The following is a 21,257-nucleotide window of genomic DNA, read 5'->3' on the forward strand; positions in this document are numbered from 1 at the left end:
ACAGAGACCTGAAATGTATTCCGATGTGTGGCAGGCCCCCGAAAAGGCCTGATAAGGCATTGTGCTGCCTGAATCTTTCATTTTAGGCTGCATGATTTGAGATAGAGCTGTCCCATGGTAGTTGCAAGTCCTTATCTCCCACCCCCTCCTCTAGCGCCCAGAATGGGGACACCTGGACGCAGAAGCACCTGAAGGGGCTGCTGAGTCTAGCACCCTAGTTGTCAGGTCTGGCATTGAGGACAGGCAGGGAGGAAAGGAAACACAACGGGACCCTGTCCAGGGCCCTCTCCGAGACACTGAGTGCCCCACGGGGCGTGGTAGGGAAGGAAGGGCATTCCCAGGTGAAAGTACAGTTAGGGGTGATCTCGTCGACCCGGAAAAGGTGATCCTTCTGTTACAGGTGAGGTCCCTGGGGCAGGCAGGGAAGGTGGAGGCCAGGTTTCCTCAGCGCCCACAGAGCGAGCCCTGCCACACCCAGGCTGGGGCAGCAAGCAAACCAAAGAAGCCCAAGACACTTTTGACAGCTTAGAATTTTTATTAAAACAATCATTTAAATTACAACAATCCCCCGGAATAGAAAATAGCCTTCCGTGGTCAGGCCCTGACAGGAAACGAGACTCAGACCTCACTGGAACAAGTGTGGTCTGACATCTTTGAAAAGGGATGGAGATTCCCTGGAAGCCCACGGGGGTAAGGGGGGGGGGGACTGCCTGGCCCCAGGGCAGCTGGGAGGGGCTGTCCCCGCACTGAGGTGGCCCCTGCAGCCCCAGCCCTGGCGGCAGCGGCGAGTAGCACTCCGTCCCAGTCCTGGCTGTCGGCCTCTGGATTTGCTGTTCTGATTTGTCAGAGAGAAGAGAGGGAGAGAGAAGCCTGTCCCCAAGATTACAAAACACTATCACTTGAGAAGTGTTACATAATGGCACAGGGTGTTGTCTAGCGGGGCCTGGCAGGTACGTGAATAACTGAGTGGACACCACAGGTCAAAGCGCTGCTGGAGCTGACATAGGGCCCCGGTAAGGACGGACGAGGTGGTCTGTGCACAGCAGCAAAGGGCCAACGGCGTAGCCACAAGTAGTGTCACCAGTGGGGCAAGGACCGTCAGCAGCGGCTGAATGAAATTGCTGCGGTTAGGGCCCTGCTCTCAGGGGGGCTCAGAGGCCTCTACCTAATAAGATCCCATGCCCCCAAAATGTTCACTCGAAAAGAACACAGTCACCTGAGCCACAGGCACGAGTCCCTGTAAACCACATTCCTCTTTCATTCCTTTTCCTTCTGCTGTGGCTCAGGGCCTTTCGGAGGGCCATCACCCTCTCCGCCCACCCATCTCTGGGAGGTACACGCCAGCTCCCGCCTCCAACGAGGGCTGAAGTGTTCCTGGTTGAGCGAGGCTCTGCTGCCCACCGCACCCCCACCCCTCCAGTCTGCTCTTGGGCCCGAGGGTGCTCCTGCCACAGCTCAGATGCCAGCTGGCTCCCTTGTGGCCACATGGCTCGGCATTTCCCGGACTTGGAACACACACACAGCAGTTAAATAATAAAAAAAAACAAAGCCCGACAGCATTTATATAAACCACTACCATGCTCCTGTGCCCACAGCCACTGTTACAGATTCAATTTGCAGGTCGAAAAGAAAGGAACTCGTCATGGAAATTCAGGGGTGGGTGGTGAGGCCAGGGAGACAAAGCTTCAACACGAGAGCCAGGCCCTCCCTACATTACAAACGCCTCAGGACTCGCTTTACTGGGACCACATCTAGGGGGAAGAGGGTTTTGAGGGACAAGGAAACCCTGTCAGCCACAGCTATCCACACTTAGCACTGGAGGTGGAATTCTACCCTGCATGCCCCAAGCTTGAGTACACACACGGTTGCCTTCCTCAGGGCAAGGGGGTCCCAGGTGTGTGTGTGTGGGGGGGGGGTGGCCAACAGGGGACACCGTCAGGTCAGCCTGACTATGTAAAGAAGGCAGGATCTTTGTGAGTTTCTTGAAACCACAGAGGACAATCACAGACGCCCCCCTCTCCCGGGAAATCTCCAGACCCTCACTCACATGTCTACACTTAATAAGCCTCTTCTTGCTGGTTCTGACTTATCTCCTACTCTGTGTAATACCCCACTGGAGGGATTTGAATGGCCAGTGGGTCACAGCACCACCAAACCAGAGAAGAGAAAGTGGCCCCGAGCTGAGCAGCACGGTGCCTGGGGTGGCTCTGGGACCTGCTGCTGCCCAAGCAGCAGAAAGCCGTGCACAGCCGATGCAGAGCACCAACAGCGAGGGGACACCTGGCTTGTGCACCTGGCTTGTGCTGGGACCCCGTACGGCCCAAGGCGGAATATAAGATAAAGCCTGGGCTGCAAGGGCAACACCAAAAGGAGGCCCAGTACAATCAAGGCTTAGGAAGGGCTTGCCGGCGCTGGCCAGGACAGGTGATCTGGGTCAGCCGCACAGACGAGGGGCTCAGCAAGAAGTACCTGGGGGGACTCGAAGCCCTAATGGAGCCTGGCTGGGCTACCAGGGGCTAACTACCAGTGACCAGGGAGCTCCCCAGCCTGCCACGGCAGGAAAGACTAAGGTTGAAGGGGGGTGAGGAAGACACACAGCTCCCGCCTGCCTCCCTGGTCTGGGGCGTGAGCGCGTGTTCTGTGGAGCAGATTCCCACACAGCTCTGCTGGCCTCCCTGCCCCTCTGCTGGCAGCCAGCCCGTCATCACAGCCTCAGCCTGAAGTCTTCCCCCCGTCACAGCTGTCTTCCCCCTTGCCCACCAGCTGGCAGCCAGAGCGCGGTCTCGGGGGTGCCTGGGCTGAAGACCCATTGTGTGGCCTGTCACGAGCCACACACCAGCTCGCCGGTGACATGCAGCAGGCAGGCTGGCAGGCAGGCCGCTCCGGGCCTGGGCCTAGGCAAACCACACTTCTTTCCATGCCAGTTCCTCACCAGTGGAGATGAATGTTCTGGAACCCAGGGTGGGGTGGGGGCAGAGGCACCAGCCTCCCTGTCTCTGGGGCTCCCATGCACTGCACTCCCTACAGCCACTTCCCTGGGTTGGGGAGGTCAGCGCTGGACAAGGACCCACATGCCCCAGGGTGCCTTTGACAAAGGAAGTATGGAACCCCACATCAGATGAGGAAAGACAAATACTTCTTTAAAAATTTTAAAAAGAGCTAGAACCCCATAAGAGAGCTCTCTGCAGGTCACAGTTCAAGGCAATTGCACATGAAGGGGGTTGGGCTCTCCACTCAGCTGGGGAAAGTTCCAGAGCTCCCACAGAAGCTCCAAGCCAGCACACCTATGAGGACTCCCACGGTGTCTGACCCATCCCTCTGGCGCCGGGAGCAGCAGACGTGACAGATCCTGGGGTGGCTGGGCACCTGCTAGAGCTCTTCAAAGAAGGCCACTCGGGACTTGGCGCTCTGCAGGGTGAGCTGCAAGGAAGCAGAGAAGAAGTTGAAAGGCAGCTGGATTCCTGCTTTCGCGACAGGTGCCGTCCTGCCTTGGGCACTAAGGGGTCCAACCTCAGCGCTGGTTTGGAGTGAAAGGGAAGACTGCTCAGAGACACTGAAGAAGCTGGCGGCCAGTCCCAAGTAAGTTTCCAGATTTGCCCAGGAACTCAAATGAGGAAGTGACAAATGAGGACATGCCAGGAGGGATGGCTGGTGGACAGAAGCATGTCAGCAGGAATGTCATCAATGTCATCTTTTCACAGAGGGCAGGAGATCCCTGGACACTGTAAGAGTCTCACGTCCCCATCTGCAGGAGTCTCTAATGTGCCTCTGTGGGGCCGTGCCTATGGTCATGTCAGCCTGGGATGCTCATAGTCTCCAGGGCTCAGAGGACCAGCTCAGCAGCACAAGCCTCAGGCAAGGCAGGCCTGTGTCAGACAAGGAGGTGTGTGTCCCTTCCACTGCTGGTTCCCCTGGTGGCCCCAAAGCAGACTTGCCCGTGACCCGGCAGCTCAGAGTGGGTTTCCATCTACAGGCTGGGAGGCAATGATCTTTCTAGCTGAGGCTGGTTTGGGCAAGGAGGATGGTGTCCAAGGGGCAGTGCTCTGTCTGGAAACTACAAGACCTTCCCAGGAAGGCTGCTGCCCTGAGATGCACAGGGTGGGGAAACAGCAGAGGGAAGGGGAGGATCAGGGGTTGAGCTCTTGGCGTGCTGGCAAAGGCATGAGAGTTTGTGACCCCCTGGACTGCTGAACCCCTATCCCCTGACTCAGGAAGCCACCTCCCAGATCTCCCCCAACAGAAGCATCCGACTCCTGACATCACCCCCCTGGGTGAGACTGTGCTCTACATCCAGCTCCTGGACTTGGCAAAGGGGGTCTTTAGGGAAGGGGGACACTGATCACCTTCATATCCCCTAAACCCAGTTAGCTTACTGTTTCCTACCTAGTAGCAGCTCCAGTGTTTGCTGAGTGAATCAGACGTAGGCTAGAAAGGGTGGGATGCACAGGAAAGGCAAGAGCTCCACATGGGGCTGAGAAGACCTGGGCACTAATTCTCCTCTGTCACCAGCTTGCTGTGTGGCCTCAGTGGACCTCTCTGAGCCTCTTCCCGCTGGAGTTAAACCACAGAAGCCAGCTGGATGGTCTGGCCATAGCCTCGAGCTCTGGCAGTCTCTAAATCTGAAAAGTCCTTGGTACTATCTCTGCTCCCTAAAGGTGGGGGAGGAAGGCTCGAAACCCATTGCTTCGCCATCAAACACAGGCAGCGTCGGTGTGCTCAGATGAGACAGCTTGAGAGCCGGCTCTTTAAACCCTGCCAAATCTTGTGGCCTTGAAGTTCCTGACTAACAAGCTGAGTGTAGGGAGGCGTCTGAGCTGTCTTCTTTGGTGGAACCAATTTCAGAAGCCCTCTGGAAGAGCCAGCTCTAATAAGACTGGAGAGAGCTTTCATTTCTTTGCTTAAATGGAACTCCCTCTAGAAGGGAGCCAAGTTTGGATGGGTTTCTCCCTAAATGCAGTCAGAGGAGAACGGCCAGGAGTTATGTGCTCTGTGATAATGGGACTCACAATGGTAACCAGGAAAGAACGAGAACCCGAGTCTCACTGGGACAAAATCCTCTCAGGGGAGAATTTAAATCAAAAGGTGTGAAACCAGGGGCACCTAGATGGTGCACTCATGAAGAGTCCAACGTGGCTTCTACTTGGGTCCTGATCTCAGGGTCCTGGGATTGAGCCCCGTGTCAGACTCTGCAGTCAGGATGGAGTCTGCTTGAGATTGTCTCTCCCTCTCCCGCTGCCCCCTGCCTCCACTCATGCTCACATGCATGCTCTCTCACTCTCTCAAATAAATAAATACACTTTTTTTTCCCCCTAAAAAAAAGGTGTGAAAACCCAGTGTCTCCATTGAGGTTTCTTAGACCTCAGGTGGGCTCCTCAGGGGGACAGGGAGACACCCACAGCCCTTCCCCACACTGAGTCACACACAGGCACAGCCAGGCTGCCTGATCCAAAGGCACTGACCAGCTGGGTGGCCCTGGGCGGGTCACTCACTCGCTGTGCCCTCAGCAGTCGGCTGTGAAGAGGGGTGGTGGCGCCCCTTCCTCACAGGGGGACACGCAGTTACTGGGAAGCACCGTGAGGCACTCAGCAACATGCGTGAGGTGCGCTGAGAACTCAACAGCTGTTGTTACTCATCACGACACCCCGCTTTCCCCCAGCTCTGGCTCCTCTCCTTCCAGGGGGGAGCAGGGCAGAGTGCAGGCTGGAGGTGGTACAGGAGAGGGCAGGCTCAAGCTCTGTGCCGGCCCTCACAGCCTCCAAGATCAGGCACGAGGCTGCCCCCAAGAGACCTGGCTACTTCCCCAGGCAGGAAGCCCAGGCTGCGGGGGCCTCCGAGAGCTTTCCGCTCGTTTGTACGATGTTGGCTCCAAGAATTCCTGGATCCTCTACCCAAGTTGCATGCTGGCTGTCCCCTTGAGGTGCCAGGGGAAGGTTTTGGCAGCTCCGGCAGCACCACATTCCAGTTACTCAAGCCTGTGTTTGTTGGGATGCAAAACCCTGTTCCGGTGGGCAGAGGCTTCCCTAGATCCGCACCCGACACTGCAGGCCAGGGGCTCAGCCTGACTTCTTATCTTGCGAGAGCAGAAGTGGCACCCCAGTCCGAGGAAGGGTTTGGAGTAAAGTCAAATACTCTGGCCACACAGAAGTAGGAAAGCACCGTAGACCCATGCCCTCAGCAAGAGGAGAGAGCACCATGGTCTTCCATAAGGCACTAGGCTGCTACAGCGACAGGCAGACCCACCAGACCGAGGTGGCTGACCACACTGCTGCCACTGAGGATGCTAGGAGCCTCCCGCATCGGGCACAGGCAGACTTGACTGTTGTGTGGCTCCTGGCGGTCCTAATTCCATTAGGGACCCTGCTGTCTGAGGAAATTACCTCCATAAGCCCACTTATCTGCTGCTGGAACCCATCCAGTCACCACCCTGGCCTCTGCCTGCTCCCCCTTTAGCAGCATTCTTTCTCTTAGACATCAAAATGTCCTCCTCCTGAGTCAGCCAGCCAGCTCTCCCTGTGCTCGTGCAGGAAAGCAGGTGGGGGAGGCAGCCAGTGAGAGAAGGGTCTGCAAGGAGAAGCCCTGGGGTTCCTTCCTCTGGGCGGCAACTCAGAAGCCCAGGGGCAGAGGTCAGGAGGGCCTCCTGGACACTGCCAACAGCAGCTCCCAGCTGTGCTCCGGCCTGGTTCCTCTCACCTGTGGGATCTGTCACCACCTGCTGTTTCTAGAAACCTCACTGACTGTCACGTTTACTGTACAGCTACAGGCAGGAGGTATTCATAAGAGAGAAGGGGAGGGTTCAGAGGATCACAGCACAAAGCAAGCCCTTCAGAAAACAAACGGCCTTTGTGTGTCTTTGTGTGCTCATGAGAATTGGCTAACAAGCGTCCTGGTTTCCCTGCCACCCGCTCATGCCCTAAGGTGTATGAGCTCACGTCAGTGTTTGGTCTGCCTTGTCGCTCAGTGACAGGACCGGCTCTCTCCTCACAGCACCACGGAGCTGGCCTGAAGAATGCCCTCACCTCGCTCCTGCGGGTCAACTCCCATGGGTCACACCGTGAGAACTGAAGCCAGTTTCTCAGCACCCCCCCCACCACCCTGCACTCTCTTTAGCGGCCCAGCGCTACCCCTCCTCACCCTCCTGCCTGACCTGCTGCGGGAGGGGGAGCACTGCCTCTAGGAGCCAGGCGAATTCCCCAAGGGGCGTGGGCTCTATGACCACACCACCACGGCTTATCTCCACGTCTGACCAGGAAGAGGTCTCCTCCGAGCTTCAGTAGGTGTTGAAGCAGAAAAGCCTCAGGATGCCTCGCAGACAATGGCTGCATCATTCTCGAGTGGGCTGAATCTGGTCCACCTTTTTGGATTCCTCCTGAGGACAGGCGGCAAGAGCTCTGTCTGAACACAACTAGTGACCGTGTCTGCCACGCGCCATTCAAAAGTCACACTGACTCCAGACAAGGGCCAGCCACGGGGCTCTTGGAGGTCATGCCCAGTGCCTCGGGGAAGCGGTAAACCACAGAGGCCCTGCGCAAAGCCCCCAGCCCGCAGTGCTCTTGCCAGTTCCCTGAAGATGACTAAGAGAACATGAAGTTTCCTCACCAGGCACTGGGCTGACCCGCTTCTCTCTTCCAGCTGTCTCTTCACATCTGATTAAAATCAGCCGTGTGAATAATACAGGAGGAATTAAGTTCTCTCTCGACCGAACCGGCTGTTCAAGTCTGTCACTAATCCAATTCCACTCTGAGGAGACAAACTTCCTCTGCTTTCCCTGCCGCAGATCTATACAGCTTGGTTTTTATCTTACAGTGGCTCTGATCCACCTGTTGGGCTGGACCCTTCTTCCTGCCCAGCATCAACAGCCTCGAGCCCGGTAGAGTCCCCCTCGCCTCCTGCTCATTCGTCCCTCAAACTGCCAGTTGTTCTGTGGCCACCAGGCTGGGAAAGGGCAGGAGAGGGAGCCACCCAGAGAGCTACACCTCTTCAAGCAATCACAGGTGTGTGTGGTGTCACCATGTGGACACATCCACGTACTCCCAAGTTCAGATTCGGCAGACATATATGCCTCCTTAAAGAGACAGAGGAGGCTGGCTGCTCTCAAGCCTCGGCAGGACTGGGTGCCCAGCAGGCGCTCCCTAACCTGGGCATGCAGGCCAGATGCAGACTCAACCGGTTCCTGCTCAGGTCAGCATTTCGGGCAGCCCCTTGGGATACAATGATCTGGCACTTGCCCGCTCCTGAGAAATGGCTCCAGGGTCTGGGGACACCAAGCCTGGAAGGCACCTGTGACAAGCCCAGGCTCACCAACCCCCCAACCCCCCCCCCCCCAGGGGAAGGCTCCCAGCTACAAAGGATCCTCCAGCATCATTCCCAATAGTGCCCCCTGCTGGAAAAACACAGCAGGAGGCGATCTGCCAACTCTCCTTCCAGCTCTCCTCTAAAAGTCCTTTTGGGAGAATCATTTCCCAAAGTGATGTGAGGGTAACGAAATGTATTCCGGCACGGAGCCTGCAGCAGCAAGGCTGCTTGATTAAGAATGAATTACACTTTCATCAGCACATAGGGAAAATTGATTCACAAGCCTGCATTGTGATAATCTTGTTCCTAAAGCAAAAAGGGGTGGCGTGGGGGTGGGCAGGACACAGAGCCACTTCGGCTATCAGTGACGAGAGAAAGGAAGTGCTACAATTAAGCTGGGAGAACAAAACTAATCAGAGCGCCAGGATTCATCCAACTCGTCTCTGGAGGCCTTGCCTCAATCCACGCATCCCCAGGGAGGAGAAAGGAAGGTGGGAGGGGGACCGTCTAATTCATTTTCAACAATAAGACCCACAATGCTGAACCCATTTTAGATACTAACCTAATAACTCTAGGCTCGGAGACTCTTCTTGTCCCATAAAAATGCAGTGGAATTGAAACGCAAGCCCTAAAATCATGTTATACTTCCTCTCCACCACTACATATTGAAAATGAAGGAGCGGGGGAGGGCACAGATTCAAAAGGACATGCAGATTCTCTGGCGCTGGGATCCTCCAGGAGAGAGCCAACTCTGGAGCAGAAAGGTGACAGCCAAATCCAGCAGTGGCAAATTCCAACATAATCTTTGGTTTCGGGTATAATCAACATTCCCCCTTCCAAATCAGAGCTGAGGGGGCAGGGCCAGGGAAAGGGGACAGTTGTTGTAAGGTGGCCAGATTGAGCATTTCTGTCATCTTGCTAGTGATGGCTTGCACCCAGATGCCATCTGGCGATGTGCACGGGGAGAGAGCTGTGCGCACACTTACCCCTAAGCAGGGGTGGGATGAAAGGCCAAGTCCATCCCAATTAACACATTCATTCAATTTGCTATTAGCTTCTTCATCTGCTCTGGAGAGAAATCGCCAGGGAAAACCCCGAGGGCCTCTTTCATACACTAATCCTTTAGGGACCTAAAGCAGGAAGATGCCTGGAAACTGATGCGTGCCTGTGTCTTGAGCTGCCCATGTGATGCTGGCAGGGCCCTTTGCTACCCCGTTCCTCTGTCTGGAAATCGGACTAATCGGCCTGATTGACCTCCCTGGGCAGGTAGAGGCTAACTCACAGCTAAGGCATACTCTGAGCGCGAGTACCTCTGCAAGAAGTTGCAGATATCCTGGTGTCGTTTTCAAATCGCCACTATCAGAAGGGAAATCACGGCAAGGATCGTAAGAACAGAACCTCCAGCCCGCAGAATGAGTTTGCATCCCGTCTCTTCCCTCCCACTGTTGCAGTAACAAATCAGGTGCTGGAGGAGAGCTGCACTGAAACACATCTCCAGTGCTGAGGGACCAAATGGGATGTTTTACTGCATCAAATAAGGCCCAATAATGTCCTCAGGCACTTCCAAACAGTTGTAAAATATCCTAGGAGGGCAAAGCAGGTTTTGTAGGCTCCTCAACGCCTCCCAAAGGGCAACTGCTTGACGGGGTAAAGTCTCCCAACCAAAAAGAGGAACTAGGTCATGGTCTTTTGGAAGAGAGGTTGACAGAACCTTCTACCTAGAGAGCTACCGGAAACAAGCAAGAGAACAGTACGCCCACCCCAATGGAGAGGCCCGTGGACATCTAGTTGGTGCGTGTATGAGGTAGGAGTGGCCCTGGTGGGGGGGTGAGCCCCGGAGCATCCAGGGAGACCACATTCCCTGAAACCAGGCTGAGCTTCCCAGCGCCTTCCCTGGGCTTCCCCCAGAGTGGGGAGGAGTTCACCACTGCCCTCTCTTCCATGTGTTTTCTATCCTGCCTGCTGCTGGGCCTTGCTAATCCTTGCTTCCACCCTGTGCCCACCCCCCTTTCTTCTTCTGCCCCGCTCCAGCCTCTGCCGCCCTTCAACAACAGCAACAATGGAAGATTCTGGAGCCAGGGAGCCAGTGCGCTGCCTCTTATGTCAGGGAGGAGGATGCTGCAGAGGTCAGGGCCCAGTCTGCAAAGCAGGCAGAGCCACTAGGCTTGAGCTACCGCGGTCACGGAAGGGCTGAACACATGAACCACACACCAGCAACAGCAACTGTTCAGAGGTGGCTGACCAGAGGTCACCAGGGAGGCTCTGGCCGTTTGTTTTAATTGTGGGAGACGCCTTTCACGCATACGCAGTCTTGCCCTGTGATTTATCACTTCCCCGGGTGTTTTAAGTGTTCTACTTCACTTCGCCAGCCCTACGTCTCCAAGGGGAGTCCGCGCAAATTGAAGATGACATTGGACTTTTATGTCTTCCTGATTCAAGAGGCAGCTACGGCTTCAGAGTACTGTCAGGGCTCCTCATTACTGCTCCTCCACCAGCGCAAACCATAGCTGGACCTTGAAGGCTCAAACCATTTTACTAATAAAACAAGTGTTCTAAGCTCTATGACCCCCATGATTCTCATCTGTCAACTTCCTTTGAAATCCCATGCTTCCTTGGAGATTGGGGGCACAAAACTGATGACAAGTCTGCGGGCACTCAGATAGACTCGGGATCGGGGGAGTTGAAATCTGTCCCTTGAGAGGAGATGAAAGCAAGACCCTGAAGTGTGCAAGCTCCCGGACTGCATTTTCGCCTCCCAAGTGTGCAGCACAGCTGGCCACTGCTCACCTCATTAGCACTGTGGCTCTGAAGCCCATGACACCTGTGTTCCCCTCACCCCAGTCTCACTGCTAGACCTCGCTCCCTCACTCACAAGACTCAGAGGCCAGGAATATGTGTCACTGTCACTCTCCCTGAGAATGAAATGAATCTCGGTTCGGGGGTGGGGGAGATGGCTTTTGATCACAACGTGCCAATCTGGGTCAGGCGCAAATGTCAAACCAACTGATTGTCAGTTGAGGGGGAAAATGTGGGGAGTTAAGATCGGCAGGAGGGGCAAAATACACCCTCGCAAACTCAAATCAGATAGTAAAAGAACCAGGGAAGTTAATTCTGGCTTTTTCTAAGTTTTTACCTCCAAATTCCTGGAAATTAATTGCTGAAGTCTTATGGTAAGCTATTTCCTGTGTATTACCTCATTTACTGCTCAAAACAATCCTGGGGGTTAAGGACTGTTTCATTCACTTTTTATAGCAGGTGAGGACACTGGGCTTTAAGAGTAAGTAAGAATTATGGAGAAAGTAAGTGGCAAAGCAGTGGTAAGCTCAGTTAACCAGACCAGACAGCCTCTTGGCATTTCTAAGGGAACACGGTAACCCCTGAACCAAAGGGTAATCCCCTGGAAGTTAGCATCCCCGAGGGTACTGCGCAGACAGTGTCAGACACGGAAGCCTCACGGTTAGGAAGAAGAGCACTGAAGGCGAGGAGGAGGAGGAGGAACGTGCCCGGATCACGGTAGGTAGGTTGGCAGATCCATTCTTTCCTTGAAGAAATCAAGGATCAGAAAACATTAAAAACAAAACAAAAAGCAGGGCAGGCTGCTTTGAACCAAGACTCAGGAGTGAAACTCTCTAGTTCACCACCAGCCTTCCATATCCCGGACTTTGCAGACGGAGCTTTGCCCTTTACATTCTCAGTGGTCTCACTTGCAAAGCCCACAGTGGTGTTTTTTCTTCAGTTAGGCTCACTTTGGCCCAGATGGGAGCAGGCACGACCCCAGAGCTCCCTCTGAACAGGCAGGTGGCTGCTCGGCAAGTGTGGTCACTGGCCCCAGGGACTACCGAAGTCCAGGCAATGGAAAGGGTATCAAACTTCAGGTGTAGCAAAAACTCCATTATTTCATCTAGTGATCCTGAGATAAGTCCAGCTGTATTAAAAGCCAAGTACATGCTTTTATTAACCCTCGAGTAATCAGAATCCTTGATTAACTGGAACATGGCAGCCTGCTTTGAAAACAAGTTCACATCAAGATTTTTTTTAAAAAAAGGCTTCTGTGAATATCCTAGGAGCAGTACAAATTTGACTACAAATCAAACCTCATTTGTCTATAATAAGAGCTCAGTGAGAACTGATGGTCAAAATCAGGCCCCTGAAGAATCTAATCGTTCTGAATCATTACAGAAAGAAGAAAGATGAAATCGTCTCAAGGTGGAATGGTAGGGTCATATGCAGGCATAGCTGACAGCACCGGCTGAGACAGGAAGGGACTTTCTGCTGGGCCCGGTGCCAGCCACAAAGTCCAGGAAACCACAGTGGATCCACCCCATGGTCTTCTGGGCACCACGGGGTCATGAGAACAGATGATCCCCCTGTCCTGCCTAATTCTGGGATTCGGTCATATCGCCCTGCTCAGAACATGCACGGCTTGGTGCTGGGGCCTTTGATGTCAATGTGTGGTATGAAAGCTGAAGAAACAGGAGTCTGCTAACTCAAAGCATCACACACAAATCGGGTTCATGCTATGGGATCTTGGAGCCACTGACAGATAGAATCCATCTTGTAATGCGATCCATCTGGGACTTTAATAGCGAACCTCTCTTGCTTGGCTAATAATCGCAAATAAGATCTATCTTATGCCAGATCTCGCTTTTTGGTAGAAAGCTTCCAATGTGGGGCACCTGGGTGGCTCAGTGGGTTAAGGCCTCTGCCTTCGGGTCAGGTCATGATCCCAGGGTTCTGGGATTGAGCCCCGCGTCGGGCTCTCTGCTCGGCAGGGAACCTGCTTCCTTTCCTCTCTCTCTGCCTGCCTCTCTGCCTACTTGTAAACTCTGTCAAATAAATAAATAAAATCTTTAAAAAAAAAAAAAGAAAAAAAAGAAAGCTTCCAATGAAGCTACCTATTTTATTCTAATAGCAGAAACTGTGCTGAGGACACCAAAGGACATGTCCTACGTGACCGTCGGGTGTCAGTGGACTCACTGGCTTTCATACCGCTGGGGATCAGGAGCACAGGGAGGGTGTTATGTTATTCTGGGCACTAAAATGCTCCCCTACTGCTGAGGCATGTTGGGAGGATGACGAAGCACTGCAGAAGGAAAGCAACAATCATTCCACTTATTCACTCAACAACCACTGACTCTGCTCATGTGCTGGGTGCCGGTGGCTGTCCCAATGTGAGTTCGTGCTGGCCACAGCTCTACCCCAGGCTATGGCGGAGCTGAAGCAGAAGATGGCCTTTATGGTGCCGACGGACAGACGGTCCACTTAAACAGACTACAGATCAGACTGCTGTGCTGGTGGTTTGCTTGACTTGGAAAGAAAGAGGATGTGTACAGAAAGGGGAGGCTCTAACGGGAAACGAGAGATTGCGGGCAGCCCCTTCATTCCACCACCAGAAGTGGCCCGCTTTGACCATGGGTCTTTGGAAACTGTCACCACATGAAAGTCTTGATCTGGAGTTAAAGATGTCCCAATTTATCCCGTTTCCATGCTCAGGCTATTTGTCTAAGGACTACACCACTGAGACAAAGGACTTTTAGACAGACCTCACTGGACAAGAAGCCACGACCATCCCCAGCCCAACGATAACACAAGATGTGAAGGACAGCCGGTCCTATAGCCCCATGACATGCTCTTCAGAACGAGGCAGCCTTCTGGACCCCGGAGGCTGGTCTGGCCCCACAGGGTGGACGCCTGCTCTCAGACTCAAAGCATGCTGCGGCCAGTACCCAGGTACCACCTGCCCTTGGGAGGGCTCGGCATGGCCCAGGGACAGAGACAGGCAAGCTCATGCATGGGTTAGTATCACAGAGGGTAGTACCATCACCACATACAGAGTACCTGGGAATAACCTACTTTGAGGGCTCAAATGCAGATAGGTCTTCTGCCTTGGGCTTGAGGCTAAACCAGCAAAATAAAATGAAGAAAAACAAAAACATACCCTGTGATATCAACAATGCCACATGTGCCATTTGCAAAATGCTCAGACAGGCCTGAAATTGTGACAAGTGACTTCATTTGTTTGTGTTTATGGCTGGGAAACAGGTCTCTCCGGCTTCCAGCACTCCAGGTTCCCGTGGCTGAGGGCCCAGCTCACCGCAGCAGCTGCAAAGATGAGACTGCTTTGGGGACCCAGACAGGGGATCCGGGGGCTGGGGAGGGGACGGTGCTGGGGTAGCTCCTTCAAGGGCGGACTGGCTCACCGGCCCAGGGGTCATTTTACCTCTAGGCTCCCTGCGTGAGGCCTCACTTGACCTCTCCTTCTGCTAACTGTTTAATAATTTCATTTCGGAAGGGAAACCCAGTAAATGACGGGAGCAGAGGAAAGCAGAATGTGCACTGAGGTAAAGTCTTTCCTTTCCGGTTATGCTAGTAAAAGGAATTCTCTACGGGGTGCCAATACTAAACTGGAGTTCGGGAGAATTCCGGGCTCCTGACTATACCCATCAACAATGGCAAGGAGGTAAGGAGCCCTTGGGAGTTTTCAGATACAGCTCAACTATTGAAAACAGATACTCCTGGGGCGCCTGGGTGGCTCAGTCGGTTAAGCATCTGCCTTTGGTTCAGGTCTTGATACCGGAGTCCTGGGATCAAGCCCCACAGCAGGCTCCCTGCTCAGTGGGAAGCCTCCTTCTCCCTCTTCCCAGCCCTTACTCATGCTCTCTCTTGCTCTCTCTCTAATAAATAAATAAAATCTTTTTTTTTTTTTTAAATAAAATCTAAACAACACCACCAGATACTCCTTAACCTGGGACACCACTTTAAAGACTAAGGTAAAGAATAAAAAACCTATCTAAACCATCAAGATCGAAACTGAATGAACAGTCTAATCTTAATGACACCTCTTTTACAGGCATGTGCCTGACCCTGGGCTATCAGTCAGAAGCAGGTGACTAGTAGGATAGGCCATTTCTGCTTTGCCCAATGTGAGAGAAATACACTCTTGGGCTGACATGTATACGGGATGTAACCTCCTCTAAAATGTTGAAAGCTCAAAGTATCAGTAGAGAACGATCTGAAACTACTAGCAACATAAATAAAATTTCACTTTTTAAAACGTTAAGCTTCTTCTAGATAGTTCCGTGTTAAGTATGAAAAAATGTTAAAAATTCAGGATTTAGGGGGCGCCTGGGTGATTCAGTGGGTTACAGCCTCTGCTTTCGGCTCAGGTCATGATCCCAGGGTCCTGGGATGGAGCCCCGCATCGGGCTCTCTGCTCAGCAGGGAGCCTGCTTCCCACCCCCCTCTGCCTGCCTCTCTGTCTACTTGTGATCTCTGTCTGTCAAATAAATAAATAAAATCTTAAAAAAAAAAAATTCAGGATTTGGTTTCTTTAAAACAAGAACAGAATTTTTTTATAGTCCTTGCATTTAAAAACCCAAAAAGACCATTCTCAACAGCCTCTGTTTCGTTTTGCTTTCTCAAGAAGTAAGACAGCTCCCTGGGCAGAACTCCCCTTGGCTTAAAAGACAGAATCGCTTTACTGCTAAATGATGGATCAAAACCCATCTCGTAACAGTGATTCATTTCATCTGAGCTTTTAATACAGGCTCCCCTTCCATCAGGCCAATGGGTTCACAGTCATTGGTGGATTAAATTCCCTTTCTGGCATGAGTTAAAAAATTTCCTCAAGTACATATAAAAAATGGTAACAGTCTAATGACTCGGCTGCTCAGGAAACCAGATGCCAACCTCACATTTCATTAACAACCATCCTGATCGGAGAAGGACTGGAGACTCCATACCTTTTTGATGGTATTGTGCTTGCTGCTGGTGCCACCCCGGTCGGAGTTCTCGTTATGCAGAATATCCAAGGCTGTCTCCCTCTCTTTGAGTTTCAGGGCCTCGATCTCAGTCTTGAGTTCATTTAGCTGCTCCTGCAAATGCTTGCTCTTCTCCATGTACTCCACTCTGTCAGCAAAAGGACAGTGTGTGTCACAGCTTTTGGTGGCCCTGAGACATGGGATCCAGAGCCCCATGCAGTCCAGGGTCCACGTCTCTGCCTAGCCACTACCAGGCTGAGAGAGCCTGGGCCCATCACCTAACAGGTCTGTTTCCTCAGGGTAATGCTCACAGAGCTATGGTCAGAATTAAGTAAAAGCAAGTGCAGGAAAGGCCTCTGGTAAACTCTCATAAAGCAGTCTCTACAAATACCCATGACGGCAGAGAGCTTTGAGTTCTGCACAAGCAACGACACATGAATCAACACTCCCGGCAACCAAGACAATTTCCTTGTCTCAGTCCTGCTCTGATAAGTGATTCTGTTCAAGCGACCTCTTCTGATAGGCCCTGGCCACATCCCTACTTGTTTTGCGATGTCATCTCCTAAAGAGCATGCAACCCCAGGAAGAAAAAGATCCCCACCATCGCCTGCAAGTAAATACTCTGTATCTGTGACGGTGAAAATCTGGAAATCATCCTCAAAGTGCCTTCAAGGGCATCAGGCAAACCATGCAACACAAACATAGGCACTTTCTGTAGCGATGCCCATGGCTGGCATGTGGAGTCTGTCATGTACACCGGTAATAAGGAAACACAAAGTATAAAAAAACAGGACTCAACAGAAAGTAGCCTCACCTGCTCACAACCATGAAATGCTCACTGTGCCTGGTCATCGGAGAAAGGCTGGAAGGGCAACTGGGACAGCAGATACCACAGACAAAGAAGCCGTGGCTGCTCAGCCTGGGCTCCAAGGAGACACTGTCCTGAGAGAGCAAGCCCAAGGATACTGGACAAGGTGAGAGCCTCACAGAGGCCTCACACAAAGACTCACATAGGCTTGGAGCTGAATCCTCGTTCTGCCCCTCACCAGCCCTGTGATGCTGGATGAGCTCATTAAACGATGTAGATCTCATTTTTAAATGTCACACTAAAACCTACCTCTGATGTCAGCTTGATGTTCGTTAGCAAGAATGAAATGAGACAATGCTAGAAAGCCCCACCACCCAGGCACTCTACATGGTTCTCCAGCAAGCCGTGGCACAAGCGGCCAATTTGGGGGTATAGCTCAGTGGTAGAGCATTTGACTGCACAAGCGGCCAATTTACCTATGGCTGGGAACTGGGGGAACTGCAGCCGGATTTCTTCTGCAGCGAGACTCCTTGCTTGCCTCGGTTCCACCAACCGGGAAAGGAAGGAGGAGCGCACAGCAGAAGCCGCTACAAACAGGGCAGGCAGGGCTCAGCTCAGGGCTGCCCCAAGCAGCAGGGCTAGCCTGACCCAGATGTTTGCTTTCCTCTGACCTTGAACCCAAGTCTCTTCCCTGACCCTCATTCTAGACCTGGGAAGTGCCACCCGCACCTGACTCAAGCGCCAGAGAAGACAACCAGGAAACCTGTTCTGTTCCCGTGTTCGGACATTATCACAGGCTCTACGTCCATGCGAACAGCAGTCTGACTGACTCGGAGATCCCTGACAAGCAGTCCTAGACTGTAGATGAGGTTTCAAGCCGCCATAAACTCCAGGTCACCAATCAAGGATCATTGTTAGCCTGCAAGACTGAATGCTGGCGTGATGTCCTTCACTTCTGATGAGGAAATTCTTCCTTCAGAGGGTGGGAACAGAGCAACCCCTGCAGGGCTAGTGACAGGCTCCTATGGTGACCCTCCACATTCTCCAGGTCCAGATGACCCCACTCTAGCTGGGGAGGGGACAAGGTCGGGGGGAGGGGACAAGGTCAGGGGGGACTACGTACTTTTCTTTCTCTATCTCCATGGAAAGCCGCTTCATGTCAGTATCCTTGAAGTCGAAAGACAGGCTGTCACCAATGAGGTTGAAGCTTGGTATATCAGGAGGCAGTGGTGCTGGAATTGGGTTCATGGGCTATGAATGAGAAATCTCCAGTTAGGAGGGCCAGGTTCTATAAGAACTGAGCCACTGCTGTGTTTACCATCCCCCTCCAGCAGCCACAGAGGCAATGGGCACAGCTCGGGCCCTGCTCCCACCCAGCACCACCATGGCCTCGCATCACCACTGTCACTCATTTCTCCTCCTCCAATCTACCCATGTTGGCTGCTGCCAGGTGATAGACCCCAAAGATCTCAGATCCAGGTAAATCATTCCATTCCTCTCCCCTCAGACCTTTAACAGCTCTTCGTGCTCAGCCAAATTGAAAAACAAACTCCTACTCACTTCTTCGTTGAAAAAGACCCCGGGCCCTGGGCTAGGAGCTGGAGAGGCAGAGAACAAGACAGAGTCCCTAGCTTGGAACAGCTGAAAGTATTATCCAGTCAACAGAGGTGCTCATAGACCATCATGGTTAGGTAAGAGAGATGCCGTAGCCAGAGAGTAAACAGTGGCCAAGGGAGCTGGAGAAGGCTTGCTAGAAGAGATGCTACTTCTGCTGGTACCAGAGGATGTGCCAGAGGAAAAAGCTTAACCGGCAAGAGGCATGGAACTGGGCAGCGCAGAGAAGGCTCAGTGAGAACGCTGACGGAGGTGGGTGGGAGACAGAACCAGACCCTAAGGAGCTACCCTGCATGCTGAGGGGCTTGGGTTCAGATGGAGACAGAGGAGGGCTTGAAGCAGAGGATGAAGGGATTGGATGTGAGGACTTTCTCATCCCAAAACAAAGGGTCATCTCAAATATGGTCCCAATCTAGTCTAGCTTTTCCGAGGAACTGGTTGCCCTAACCAAACGTGAACAGTACCATTTCTGTTCCTTTGCTGAAACCACTGCTCTCCCTATACACAATCTCTCTTTCAAGGCCCTTCTCAAATACTAGGATTTCTCACCAAAGCCTTTCTAGACCCCTCTTGGCCAGATGGCAACTCTCTGCTATGCATTAACATTGTGTTTCTGGTTCTGTTAGGGCACTTCCCTAACTCCGCCCTGTAAAAAAAAATCCCTTTTGGCTATGTCTTCTTCCTCGCTGTTGGCAAGTTTCCTAAGGGCAGGAAGATCTGCCTCTCTCTTCACCCTTGGATCCTTGGCTGAGTCTGGGATGGCATCTGGGAAAGGGGAGAGGCCCCGAGTACTCATCTGAGACGATGACAAGGCCTGAGGCAGACTGCCTGCGTGGGCGTTGAAGGTGGTGCTGAGAGGGGGCTTCTGGGGTACTAGGACGTTCTGTTTTCTTATTTGGGTGCTGGATGCATGGGTGTATTGAGTTTGTGAGAATTCATCAAGCTGTACACTTATAATCTGGGCACTTCTCTGTACATACGCTATAGTCCATCAAAATTTCCGAAAAGATGGGCACAGAGTGCTGCACTGTGGGTGAGAACAGACATTGGTACGACCCCTGTGGAGAGCATCTCGACGGAAAACCTAACCCCACGGCTCTATTTATGAGAAGTTATTCTACCAGTATATTCACCGTATGTGCGAAGATTTGTGCTCAGGGGTATTTTCTGCAGTTTTGTTCACAACTGCGGAAGAAAACAGACTAAACACTCATCCACAGAGAACCACTTAAATGAATTACAATCCATCCGTACTGCAAAATATGATTAAAAGACTGATATGAACTCCTCCACAACTTATTTATTTACTGCGTGTAGAGTGTATAAAGTTTGCTCCAGTGTGCGTTGTTTTATTTATTTCTAAGATTTTATTTTTGAGTTATCTCTACACCCAACGTGTGACTCGAACCCGCCATGGCGAGATCAAGAGTCACATGCTCTTATCGACTGAGCCAGCCACGAACCCCCCACATCTCAGGTGCCCAGCCCAGACAGTGGCAACCCGGCAGGACCAGCGGCCCACTCAACCCACCGGGCCGTGAGAGACAATAAGGAATGGCTGGCTTGGGGTAACCTAGAGAACTGGAACAGATGACAAGAGCACACTGCTCACATTTCCCTCCACTTCAAACCCTGGGCTACTTCAGTCGCTGTGCACCTCTTCACTGCCTATGCCGTACGAGTGGCCAGTGCGTGTGTTTGTGCCTGTGGGTTACACGCGCACACCTGTGTGGTGGCTGAAAACACCCCCCAGTCTCTTGCCCACCTAGCTCGTTCTGACATCCCCTCTAAGAGCCTGCCCAGGTGCCACCCTATGCCTCTCCTGCCGTCCTCAGGCTGGGCTACATTCTCCTCCGGGCCCCTGTGCACCCTGTCTGGGTACAGACTGAGCATCTGCCTGGTATTACATGGAACAGAACTGTCTACTGAACTGAATGCACAGAGGAAGGGGCAGGGAAGAGACTTCTCTATTCACTGTGTGGCCCTGTTAAATTGAAGTCTGCCTCCTTGTCCCAAAATTGAGTCTGGAAGCTTGTTTTTACGTGGCAATCATTCATTCTGAGGTACATGGGGTACCCCTGCCCAGAACTACAATGACAATATATGGTATACACAGGTAGCTGAAGGTTACATTCAGCTTGGCATCCAGAGCCTATCCTCTTCTGAGGATAACCTGGGACTATACTACTTAGAATAAGAAAAACATTTCAGAGCTGGGAAAGGCCCTGCTGCCTGTTATCTAAGTAACTGGACAGGTGACTTGTCCAAGGCCAGACGGCAGACCAGGCATCCTCTCCAGTCCCCAGCTGCAGGCCCGCAGCAGCACTCACTCTGCCATGGCCACCCGGGGAACCGGAGAAAGCAGGGGAGCAGAAGGGCTGGGAGGGAAGGGAAAGCTGTGAGGTCTGCAGCAGCTCAAGGCCGGCAGCCCCCAGCCAGGCTCACCGGGTATGTGGGCTTGGTGGTGATTTCCAGGAGCTTCTGCTTGGCTCTTCGCTCTGCCTCACGGGCTTCCTGCAGGTCCTGCTTCAGCTGATCAGCCTCCTTAGCCCTGCAAGGAAAGGAGGAGCCAGTCAGCTCCACGAAGGCGACAGGTGGCAGAAAACGAGCCCTCTGCCCGACTATTCCCCTGGAAATGAAGGTCATGGGTTAATCCTGAGGATGGCACCAGATCAGGCAAACAAGGCCAGTGGCTGTGGGGGCATTTATATGAAAATCAGAACTTCCAAAGCAAGGACAACATTCCTGAGTTCTGTTCATTGCAACAGTAAATCTAAACCAGA

At 52.6% G+C, this 21,257-nt stretch overlaps 1 protein-coding gene across 4 annotated transcripts in view; it reads right to left on the reverse strand.

Annotated features, from left to right (window-relative positions):
- Window positions 1-515: 515 nt before the first annotated feature.
- NF2 (neurofibromin 2) overlaps window positions 516-21,257 on the reverse strand; it is an 85,528-nt gene continuing 64,786 nt past the window's right edge. For 2 of the 4 annotated variants that reach the window (XM_032309307.1, XM_032309305.1), the window contains 4 exons: window positions 20,920-21,025; window positions 17,984-18,111; window positions 16,035-16,200; window positions 516-3,420 (listed from right to left, as the gene is read on the reverse strand). In XM_032309307.1, coding sequence (XP_032165198.1) covers window positions 3,370-3,420; window positions 16,035-16,200; window positions 17,984-18,111; window positions 20,920-21,025 — 451 coding nt within the window. In that variant the 3' untranslated portion in view covers window positions 516-3,369. Of the gene's footprint in view, window positions 3,421-13,142; window positions 14,191-16,027; window positions 16,201-17,983; window positions 18,112-20,919; window positions 21,026-21,257 lie in introns of those variants that run through there. The other 2 variants (XM_032309306.1, XM_032309309.1) reach the window with 2 other exon arrangements.

Source organism: Mustela erminea, chromosome 13 (assembly GCF_009829155.1).
Source record: "Mustela erminea isolate mMusErm1 chromosome 13, mMusErm1.Pri, whole genome shotgun sequence".
NCBI classification, from domain to species: Eukaryota; Metazoa; Chordata; class Mammalia; order Carnivora; family Mustelidae; genus Mustela; species Mustela erminea.